General features: G+C 36.6%; 1 protein-coding gene across 5 annotated transcripts in view; it reads left to right on the top strand.

Moving 5' to 3' along the window:
• Positions 1-12,153, top strand: part of LOC121416067 (ubiquitin-associated protein 2-like) — a 35,969-nt gene that overhangs the window by 13,169 nt on the left and 10,647 nt on the right. For all 5 annotated transcript variants that reach the window (XM_041609516.1, XM_041609515.1, XM_041609514.1 and 2 more), the window contains exons 4-17: positions 586-699; positions 1,339-1,612; positions 2,948-3,034; positions 3,563-3,644; positions 4,176-4,240; positions 4,743-4,837; positions 5,598-6,202; positions 6,629-6,803; positions 7,504-7,793; positions 8,254-8,461; positions 8,783-8,879; positions 9,694-9,794; positions 10,193-10,597; positions 11,230-11,392. In XM_041609516.1, coding sequence (XP_041465450.1) covers positions 586-699; positions 1,339-1,612; positions 2,948-3,034; positions 3,563-3,644; positions 4,176-4,240; positions 4,743-4,837; positions 5,598-6,202; positions 6,629-6,803; positions 7,504-7,793; positions 8,254-8,461; positions 8,783-8,879; positions 9,694-9,794; positions 10,193-10,597; positions 11,230-11,392 — 2,761 coding nt within the window. The remainder of the gene's footprint in view (positions 1-585; positions 700-1,338; positions 1,613-2,947; positions 3,035-3,562; positions 3,645-4,175; positions 4,241-4,742; positions 4,838-5,597; positions 6,203-6,628; positions 6,804-7,503; positions 7,794-8,253; positions 8,462-8,782; positions 8,880-9,693; positions 9,795-10,192; positions 10,598-11,229; positions 11,393-12,153) is intronic.

The following is a 12,153-nucleotide window of genomic DNA, read 5'->3' as shown; positions in this document are numbered from 1 at the left end:
GCCAAATCATTTTTTTGTGTGTGTGTGTGTACAGTACATGCACCACTTCCTTCATCACTGGTCAATCCTGGGAGGGACATGAGCAGTATTTCTCTCATGGTATTAAATAGCTGTTGACCAAATCAATTTTTAGAAGTACCAGAAGATATGTTATGTACTTGTGCATACATGTATGTCTGTTTAGCCTACATGTACATACAGGAGGTTTTTGTTAAAAAAATTTCCCCCAACAGCTTGGAAGTTTTATAGACATTGCCCAGTGTGCACATTTCATGCTTGAGTGAACTCCAAACCTAAATCTTGTTTTCTCCTTATTCTCTCAAATAAATTTCTTCTACTTTCAATCAAATACAGTTCTTGTGTTAGTTATAGTTGATCAAAATTTTGATATATCATTTTAAAGCCTACATGTGAGACGTGCTCTACGAAGCTCAATAACAATCTCTAAATTCATTTTGAGTGACTTATTGTTGCTTTTGGGGTGATGGGTCACACGCCATCTTACAATGATAAATGCACGTGTACTGTACATTGTTGGATGTATGTGTATGTAATTAAAATGTAATTTTTACGTTTTCTTTGCAGGTGCATGAATTGACCAACAGATCTGAAGATGAAATCATGGTTGCACTCCACGACAGTAATTATGACACAGAACAAGCCATTATCCTTCTGCTGGAGAGGGAGGAAGGTAACCAGGTATGTTGGTTATTTTCCTATTATCTGTAATCTGCCATGTCAAAGGCTGTGAATGTCAAAGGCTGTCAATATAATTGTTTGTGCTGTTTTAATTCAAGATTTTTTTTTATTTTAAGTCTTGCACTTCTTTTGAGACCAAACTTGCGATGCCCAGAATCTCAGTTCTGAAATCGCACTTTATTATGTACATGTATAACATGCATATCAGACCCCAAATTGATCAAAAAATTTCCATTATTGACTCATTATTTTTATTAGTTTTAATAATTGAGATTATTTCATTAATTTTATTTATAGTTGACATAATGTCACTGATGATTTCCACCACAACAATATAAAGAAGCAAAAAATTCATTAAAAAAATCCTGAAATCAATGAGAAACAAAAGAAAAATCTTTTAAATATTCTCTTTTTTTTAAATACATATTCAATATAAAGGATGAGCAGTTTAGCAGTTATGAGCAGTTTAGGAGCTTTGTCTTTACATTTACAGTCAAATTTTAATTCCATGTTTGAATTGTTATAATTGATTAACTAAAATGAATAGAATGATTTAGGAAAATCAAATGTAAAATTTTGTATATTACTGCAATGTTTTACCTGTTTTATAACATACTATAACTCTTTGTCTTTCTGTAGAAGGATGAATGGGAAACTATTAGCAGTAAGAAGAGCAAAGTTCGTGGAATGCCACCATCCATGCGTAACACAGATTCATTCAACAATCATCAAGACAAAGATCACAAGAATGATGATGATCGCAGAGACAGGGGAGGGCGGGGCCGTAACCGTGACAACAGAGAAAACAGAGATGGTCATGATGGAAGAGGAGATAGAGGAGACAGAGATGGAAGCTACAGTAGGGGGAGAGGGAGAGGAGGAAGGGGTAATCTTCCACCCAGAATGACTAGAGGTAAAGTAATTCTCTCAGGAATATTTCATGAAGTAATTGTCAGTAAGTTTCACTGACGACTGTTAAGAAAGAACTTGATAATGTCATGCGTCTTTGCGGATTTCTACTCGTATGCTATTTTTGGAAAAAAATCCACATGGTGAGCAGAAAAAAGTGGAAATTTAAAAATTCCAATATTTTTTCGTCTGAATTTGTATCTTAAATGCTACCATAGATATTGCACCGCGTGGCTTTGCGTGTGGATGTATTGAGAGCAATTTGCAAGGCAGAGCTTCCGGACTCATTGTGACCATGCTGGCGCTGGCTGCCTTGAGCTGGCTGGGCGAGCTTCCATGCGGCTATGCACTTGTGTGTGCTCGTATTTGTTCGCGGTCGCGGTAAGAATTGTTTCTACCTTGTGGATTTTTTTTCAAGGGGAATTTTTGAAACCATCTGAGTTGATTATCATTGTGTTATTTGCCAAGTTTAATGTGATCATGGTCATAGATATGGACATGCAAACAGCATATAATTTTTCTCTTATTTACAACTTCTAAGCTACAGCTTAAAAAGTTTGCATCATCTTCACAATGCCACAGGACAGGGCATTTTATTGGCACCAAACTTTTTGTATTAGATAGCACTGTGATTTGCAATTTGTTTTTAACAAGAACTTATAATAAATGGTCCTTTTTTCTACTTCAGTGTACATGTACATGAGTGGAACCAATCTTTAATCTACAGGAACTAGAACTACATTCATGATATTTCATGATGGCATTTTCTGGCATTGTAATCAGCAGTAAAGACGTTGCTGAAAGAGGCGATGATCAAGGAGAAATGAAAACTAGCTGAAGACAAAGAAAGTGGAATTATGCATTTAATAAAATATATGTTATGGTGGGGAATCTCATGAAAGAATGCACTAAATTGCTAAATTGTGATCCCCAAATTTAAAAAAGTACATACCTCGGGAGGGAGTGTTTCTCCACCCACACCCTCCAACCGCTTGGTCGCCCTGCTCCCACCATTTGGTCTCTTGGCTCCGTCGCTGAAACTCAATATTCTGTTGTTGTTGTTTTTTTTTTTTTAACTCGTCATGCCTGGGTGATGTGTCTCGGATAACATACAGATTTTGTGTTTAAAAGGACACCAAGCCACCTTTTATGCAGAAATAAAAAAAGTAATGTGTTGTGGCGGAGTACCCTTATAAATGGGAGGATTACCTATTTATGTAGGGCATTTAAAAAAATGCATCTCCTATGTATTTTCTGATTTTTCATAATGAAACACTGGATTAGCTAAAGGTGAACCGTGATAATCAATTATTTCAAATATTTATTTCATTTCTTGCAGGGCGAGGAAGGGACAGAGATAACGACTATGATCGAGATCGCAATGATCGTAACGAGTCAGGTCGTGGGCGTGGCAGACGGAATGCTGGTATGTAGGAAAGCTGTAATAATAATTGAAATCACATAATTTTTCTCTCAAAAGCTTTCTAGGACAGTCATTACCTAGAGTAGTCTGACAATTTTTTTTATTATTTTCTTTAAATTTCATATTCAGATTTAAAAGAAATAGTACTTGTTGATAACTTTGGTTGGAAATGGTTATCAAACAATTAATCATTTGAAAAATCTATATTTGAAATATACATTGAATGTTAGCATTTCTGAGAAAAAGTATTTACTTTTCCAATTGTTCAGAGGTGATTGTAAGCTTAGTTGATTTTCAAAAGCATTATGTGAATTACCCATGAATACTTTGTAAATTGTTGTGTACTACAGTAATATGGTAATTGTAATTAAAAATATTTTTTTCAGTAAAAAAATGAAATGAATGTCATCTGAATCTGATGCCCGTCTGCAATGCATTTATCATCAAATCACAGAGATGTAATGTGAGATTGTGATGTGAGACATTCATTAATCTTAAAATCTAAATTTCTCATCTTATTTTTCCTTTCAGAAATGAATGGTCCATCTCGGCGATCAAATCGCGGAGGTGGTGGTGGTGGTGGTCAAAGGTCATTCACAAATTCTAAATTTGGGTAAGTTCCCTCTCCCTATATTAGATGTGTCGTGTTGGAAACCCCGTATAGAGTCTCACAAGAATCTTGCCTCGTCAGAAATCTTGTCAAGAAGCCACCATTATCAGTTACTGAAAATGTGCAATTTTATTGGCTTGAAAAATAGGAGTTGTCAAGATTTTGCATTTCATTTACTAAATTCATTTAGTTCCATAAAAGAAAAAAATATATGCAATGATTTGAGAATAAAGTGATTCCTGAATAGAATAAAAATCAATGGCAATGGTAAAACTTAAACAAAATAACAAAACATCTCAAAATCAACTGAATTAACAAGTTCGGTAAATGATCCAGATTTGAAAGACCTTAGAAATATAGATATTGGGAATATTCATTTTTTACTCTTGCATACAGCAATCATAAATTCTTAGGTAACCTCAATTTTATTTGCTATTAAGTATTACTTGGTATTGATATCAAAGATGATTTGTCTTGTATACTTTAATCTATAGTAAGGTATTCTGTTGTTTTTTCCCCTATGTAATGTTATAGGAATTTCCAAGAAGAAGATGCTTTCAAGTCCACAGACAATGTTTGGAGAAATCCTCCAACAGAGTGTAAGTTGTCAATTTTTGTTTGATGGAGGAAATCTTAATGAGGTTTGGTGTTAGGTGGTTCATGCCAATTAGGGACTGATTTGTTTGTTAGTATGGTATTTAAGGAAAAAGGATTAACAGTGAAAGAAAAAAGAATGAAATGAACAGTTATGACGGGTCTCTTTATTTTCTTTACCATCTTAAACAGAAATTTTGTTCGATTACTGTCCTTTGATATTGAGTTGTATGCTATGTTTCATTCTAGGTTTCTTGATTCCTTGCATCTAGCTGTTTAGATTTGTAAAAAAAAATCCAACAGACTCTCTCTATACAAAAACCAAGTGTTAATTGCACCTACTAGAAATGTTTGCTTGATTCAACACCATTTGCTTTTGGTCGTCATAGGAGTTTATCTAACAAGTTTGAGGAACCAACCCAAGTGGGTCAAGTGAAGTTGGTGTGTGATCAGTGATGTCATTTTGTATTGTAACTCTTGGTAATGTCTTTATATTTCAATCTACAGCATGGGATAATGCAGTGAATTCCAACACACAGCCAGCCACAAAGACAGGAGAGTGGGGTGCAGAGGAATGGGGAGCAGAGGATTGGACTGGGGATGTAAGTACCATCTCTTTATTGCTTCTTAGTTCATCTACCGGTGTAAGCCATTGTCTAGTCAAGTTTATTTATGCTTCAATTTCAATTTATTCACCATCTTTAAAAATAAGCAGGGCTCAACATTAGCAGTGGCCCGGTTGGGCTACCAAAGTTTTGATAAATTGTAATGTTTTCTATTGTTTTAGGGCCACCAAAAATATGAAATTGATGATTTTGGTAGATTGTTTGGGCCACCAAGAAAAAAAGTTAGTGTGGAGCCTTGAAATAAGTATACATAAATATCTGACATGAAATACAAATACATATTGTTTAAAAATGGATGGATGCCCGTAATAAGCACAGTGCTTGTAAGCAGGTTCCCAACATACTCTATGGTATACATTTGAGGTTAACATTGTAATACAAATTGTACATTATAACATTATGATACAAATTATACATTAAAAATGCATATGTAACAATAAACACACACCCACATATGAGAGAGAGAAACGGAAAGAGAGGGGAGACAGAGTAGATGGAAGAGGTAGAAAGAAAAGAGTCATGATAAGTACCATTCACAGTTAAACAAAATAGAAAGAATTTAACATCGTATACGTTGTAACTCTTAGAATTGTTTGTGAGAGTGAGCTGAATGGAGTAAATGCTATTCATACAAAGTCAATTCATATTCATTATATTTTGGATGTATATAAGAATGCATTTGCAATAGTTTGGTTAGGAAAGTACATTGCTTTTTCTTTATGTTTGCTTTGTGCAGCTGGCTGAAAGTCAGGTATTTACAGCAACCAATCCCGTCCCACCCATGCCCCTGGATCCCATCTCCGCAAGCCCATCATCCCAGATGCAAGCACCTGTTGGTCAGCCGCCATCATCCGGTCTCTCCAATCAAGGCATGCCCCAGCAACACTCGATGGATGTCCAGTCCTCGTTAACCGGTCCCCCTGGGGGGATGTCGGCTGGCAGCAGCTTGTCGGCGGGTGGAAGCATGCCTGCAGCTGGAACTATGTCGGCTGGTGGGAGCATGCCGGCCAGTGGAAATAGGCAACCTGTCGGGGGAAGCATAGGACAGTCGTCTGCTGGTAACATAGGGCAACCTCCTACTGGCAGCATAGGTCAACCGCATTCTTCAAGCATGATGCAAGGAATGGTTGGACAACCCCAAGGTGGTATGCCAGGAGGTATGTCTACTGGTGGTATGCCTACTGGTAACATGTCTGCAGGTGGAATGTCCAGTGGTGGTATGTCAGCAGGAAGCATCGGTCAACCCCCTGGTGGTGTGGCTGTAGGGGGATCTGTGATTGGGCAAGGAGGAATGAATTCTAGTATGCAGGGTAATACCACCATGCCTGATATGACCAGAAGGTAAGATCTGATACCTTTCAGATTAACAACTGTTTAATAGTCTTTCCATATTATTTTGCCATTTAGGACAGACTAACCATTTTCTGAAACTTTCTATAGGAACACAGATATTGTTAGGTATTTATGTTGGTGATTAAAAAGTTGAATATGATGCATTTTCTTTCAAATTTGAAATTTTTGGCTATATGCTGTGGAATAAATATAGGTGAATTATGTTCTGTATATAAAAAAAAAACATTTTATGATTATCCACATTGATGTCTGACATTCAAATATATATCTTTATGTTGATTGACACATCCAAATGCTTTTGTTTTTTATGAGTGGCTTTGATCGTCACAACTCCTAGCATTGTAGACTTGCACTTATTACTTCTGCCAATCTTTTTAAAGATAATTTTGTTTCTACATAATGTGTTTATTGCAGCATTGACCTTGCAGCTCTGTTTGGCAAGTCTGTCCAGGCCCCTTCAACCTCACTCGGAGTAAGTGATCCAGCAGCTAGCGGGAGAGATAGTAGCAGTGTCTTCAGTCAGTTCCGGGATCCCAGCAAGACTCAGAATATGAATTCCATGGCAGAACAACAGAGTAAACAAGTGCAGGTCAGTATAACAAACATTTTCAGAGATTTCACCATAGCCTATCCTGGTATTTATGGGCCCCGTCTTGCAATGAGTTACGATTGATCCAATCAGTTGTAATTCTATGGAAATCAGTGTTATAATTTTTTCTACAGGAAAGTTGCACAATGTCTTTGGTAAACAGAGAGAAGCACAGTGAATTTTCAAGAAAACAATGAATGCATGAATATTGATCTTAGTTAGAAAATATTTTGATTAAACATGCATAATAGATGTTGATGTATCTGGCCGTCCATAGTTGCGATTTATCAGATTAATTCCAACTCTTTGTAAGATGGGGCCCCTGATTACTCATTGTTTTTTGTAATGCTTTATTCACTATGATGTGAAGCTTGTACATCTGATTGACTATATGTAGGACCTCCCTGAATTGTTTTGTTTTCTAGTTCATATGAAGAAGTGAAAGATAGGAGTCGTATATACCAAAAGATAGATTTAATTTATCAGATTTCCCGAAAGCAAAAAGCCCCTCAATTTGTTAATGTATAGGAGCATTTTGAAAAACATGCAAGTCATAAGATAAGAGGTTTCACCTGTAATATTATTCATGTATATGTAGGCACTAATTGCGGTCAAGTCCTGTGTTCTGTAACGGGTTATGCCTTTTGAACATGAACTACAGAAATATCCACAATGTATTGTATTCCCCTGTGTCTTTTAGATGGGTATGGACCAATCACAAGCAGGACAGCTACCACCCTCATCAAGGGCTCCGACGCAATCCAAGCCAACCCGTAAAAAGCTTCCCCCTCCTTCCACCAAGATCCCTGCTTCAGCCGTAGAGATGCCCAACTCAGCCCGTGGTCTGGGTGCTCTGGACGTCCAGTTTGGAGCTATGGACATCACCATGGATCCAGCAGTGACTGATTTTGGGCTCTCCTCCAGCTCGATGCCTTCGTCGATGTCGTCCACGCTCTCAACGAGTGGTGGACTTTCTAATAGTGCTTTCAGGCAAGTCTTTGATGGTCATCAACTTGTTATTAAAACCAAGTTACATGATAAGATTTACCAATCAATAAAAGGATCAATTATGATCCTTGGTAATTGAGCAGACTACAAGTATCTGTTCCTTTTTATTATGAAAAATGGAACAGGATGCCCTAATTGGTTGCAGCCAAGATAATAACCTCTTAAGAGTTTTAATCCTCTCTTTGTTACCTTCAACAATCTCTTTCAGTGAAGTTCTATTGTGCAGTTACATGTATGTATTGACTCTGAAAGTTGGCCAGATCAACATGGTCGGATTGTAAATATTTCATAATGTATTCTCAAGCTTAACATGTAATTATTCTATTCCTTAACTTTAAAAAAAATCTGAAAGTAAATATTTGTTTGGTTCTTATCAAAATCTATGGTCTGTCTGTCTTTGAAAAGATCTTACTTTTATTCTGCTAACTTTGTTGTTATACAGTGTTAATAGTCCAGGGACCAGTGCAAACCATCTATCGTATAGTAAGAGTAATGAATCGCCGTACCCAGCATCAACGGGAATGAGTCCAGTTGGGATGAGTACAAATACATCGGTGAATACACCACCATCTAGTGTCCCTCAACAGTCATTGGATCCTACACAACAGAGAGGACCACCCCATTATGGGCAGAATTCACAACAGAAACAGGTATTACAAATCTCTTTGGAAGCTTTTGCATTTCTTGCAAAACATGTTTGCTATACAAATAGAATTGTTGATATCAAATTGTTTCGATATTAATCCATCCTTATGTAAATAGTACTTGATACTTTGCCTTGAAATTCTGGAATCTAAGTGTTCTTTTCATTTAATGATATTAATGAGCAGGCATTGACAATTTAACATCATCTTCAAGGAGTTTCTTCCCATTGGATGCCCATTTGCTTCTTATTCAAATGACCCTTGTCACTTTCACACTTGGTAGAGAGTCTATTGCAACCCCCAATGATTTTGTTTTTATGATTTCAGATGACACCAGACCCTATTCCTCTACCAAACCAAAACGATATGAAGACCAATGCATACCTCACATCACAGAAACCCTCCTCAGTACAATCTATTGATAGTAAGTATACTTTGCTCGTTAAGCCATTTTTTAATCAGTCATTTGACCCTGATCGTGTAATGTTTGTTTTGAATGAATGATTGTTTCTGACGTAGCAAGGGAGTGATCCGCAATATTATACAAATAATGAATGTTTATGAGTGCCATGGACAGAATACTTCTTGAGGTGACAGATTAAATGATCCATTCAACGAGGCGTAGCCGAGTTGAATGGGTCATTAATTTCATCTTTCACCGAAGGGAGTATTCTGTCCATTGCACGAATGAAAAGAACATTCATTATTTGGTTTATATGATACCTAAAAAAAATCATGTGAAATTCATGAATTTCGATGCAAAACATGCCCATGCAGTGCGAGTTTGGTCTGTTGATTGTTACATCTTTACAACATGCGCACTGCTGGTGCATGAGCTGCAGTCTCGGTACGCAAGTGCAATTGACAAAATTGTGTGGATCAAAAATTGCACAATGAATGGATACAAAATTGCATGGTTGATGACGTCATTGCAAAATGGGCTGAATGAATATCAAACAACCATTCAAATCACAAGTATCTATCTAGGTGTCATATAAATCTTATTATTTGATGGTTATTTTATACAATGATTATTATTATAAATCTTAATTACTTTTCAGTAACCAAGTGCAGACTTTTCTCTTACACCTACACTTACTTGCTATAATTTCATTAAAGAAATAAATTGTAAAGTTGCTAATCCGTAGGATTTTGTAACGGGAAAACTAAGCTCTAGTGAGAAATGAACATCAGAAAAAATACAGACATTAAAACGTTTTGCTTGTTTTTGTTTGCAGATAAAGACAAGACAACATCCCAGTTATCACAGCTTGCCAGTCTCTCATCATCATCAGGCTTTGGGCTCTCAACGAGTCAGTCTATTGGTGTAAACAGACAGGTATGTACCAATTCTGTTTAGTTTATAGTTTTAAATACTGCTATATTTGAGAGAAAGTGATTCAAACTGATTCTGAATTTTATTAGGGGGGAGGGGGCCTGCAGTTACCATTTTCCATTTCTCTATTAATATTTTTTAGAAGTTTGAGAGAAAATGTCCATCCTGTATTTTAATTGTTGGAATATGTATCCATTGTGTTGTAACCAATTGTTTGATCAAATGTATAGGTTTGATTGCCATGTGTTCCATCACTAGAAGGTATTAGCATTTTATCTATTGATAGAAGTGCAACATTTATGAAAGTTTCTGTCAGATAGTATGTGCACTCACTTGGCAGTTATGGAAATATGACACGTTTGCCTATACCCATATTCTGAGTTTGTTCTGCCGTTTCTTAGGTACCAAATTCATATGGTTCACCGGGTATATCTGGATCATCAAGCATGCCAACCACATCCAGCTCCCAATACCAAACATCAGAACTCTCCAGCGGTGGAACCAGTGCATTCTCAACCCCCATGGGGTCATCGGGCCTTTCAGGAGGACTATCCTCTGGACCTAGTACAATTGGTTACTCCTCGCCGTCTCAGACAGCAGGCAGTCTGAACAGCGGAGGGGTCCTATCGTCGTCTGTGGTCAGCGGTGGCAGTAGCAGCGGAGGAACGGTAGGAGTGTCGGTAGGGAGTAGTCTGTCAAGTTCTGGTCATTTGTCCAGCGGGATGAGTGCAAGCAGCAGTGTGTCGCAGGCGACTACCACGTTGTCCAGTACCAAGCTGGCGGGTTTAGATACCAGACAAGGACAGGTAAGTTACCATCATTTCTCAAACTCAAATTCTTGTCAACATCTGAGATCAGAAGCAGTGAAAATGATTCCCTTTTAATAGTTCCATACACACTGGAGATAAAAGAGCACATTTCACAAGTTTCTAAATCATTTCTAATTGAATTTTAACTTGATACTTATTCTGTATTCTCAGAATGTGAAACTAATTTTAACTATCTTGTCAAACTATGGTGTCAATTCCTACCATCTAGAATACAAAGGTGTTTACTGTTTGAACAATTTTTATCCATTGCTTATTTAATATGCTGCAGTTTTTTTGCATGAAATTCAGACTTCAAAGGAATATATCATCAGAGTTGTCTCGTTTCATCCAATATCCACATTACAGTGCATTTTATAATGTTAATGATAGTGATAATTGGCATTCATAAAGCGCTATTGATCTAGAAATACTTTCACTTTTCTGAGGTGCACTGAATATTACAAAAGTCTGAATGATTGTCGGAGTGCCAATACAAGAGTATTTGAGTTTTGGCAGTTCTGTTGAATATTGTATGTTTCAGTATATTCAGGGTTCAGGATGAATACTTTGTGAAATATTTTTGGAATTCTTACAAATTGTTTATTTATGATATAATTTTTTTTCTGTAGTCTTCATTAGGGTCAAGCAATCTTGTATCAGCGACGCTCAACAGTGTATCTTCATCTTCAACGTTGTCATCAGCGTCATCATCGGTGCTGACATCGTCATCGTTAGGGTACACAACGACCACGGCGGGACTTGCGGGATCAAAATCAGTTTCACAGGGATCAGGTGAGTATAATAAGGGACAGGTCTTGTATTTACCAAATGGCACATGATGTTAAACAATTATTTCATTATGTAGTTTAACTATTGGTAACTATTATTGTTAATGCTGTCTTGTTGATTTTGGTTTTACATGAAAGCTGTAATGGTCAAAGAAATCATTGAACCTCTCATTCCTAGGAAATTTTAATTGCTTGGGTTTTAAAAAATGCTGATGAAATAAAAATCTACTGTTATGGATTTCACAAACGTAATATATTTCAAGCAGACCATTGATTGAAGCCATGGCTTAACTTAGTACACCTTTGTGAAAATAAACCCGAGTATTATGTTTATGATCTCATTAAAGGAGTGATTTTTGAAAATATGTAAATACCACTTTCACTCTATCTCAAATAATACATTTAGAAAAAACATTGAGATGACATGCTTTCATGTGAAGGTATACTAAAGAGAAGTAAATACTTTGAATCAGGAGACCAACATGATGTAACCAACTGATTTTCAACTTTCGTTCTACTGAAACCTGATGATTCAGGTGGAAACACTGATTGGTCTTTATACTGAAGAACATACAATGTCTTCAAACTATCCCATGCATTATAAAAAGTTGATTCTTTCTAAAGATAGATTCGGGCGATTTAATGAAGTACTTATATCTACCTCCCTATATATATAGTGCCTTTCTGAGATGTTTTGTATCTGTTTGTTAGTTCAGATGAAAGGTTATAATGTTCTGAAAAATGCATAAAATTGGGGGCGGACAT

This window comes from Lytechinus variegatus, chromosome 5, assembly GCF_018143015.1.
Source record: "Lytechinus variegatus isolate NC3 chromosome 5, Lvar_3.0, whole genome shotgun sequence".
NCBI lineage: Eukaryota > Metazoa > Echinodermata > Echinoidea > Temnopleuroida > Toxopneustidae > Lytechinus > Lytechinus variegatus.
This window is presented reverse-complemented; position numbering and strand designations above follow the sequence as displayed.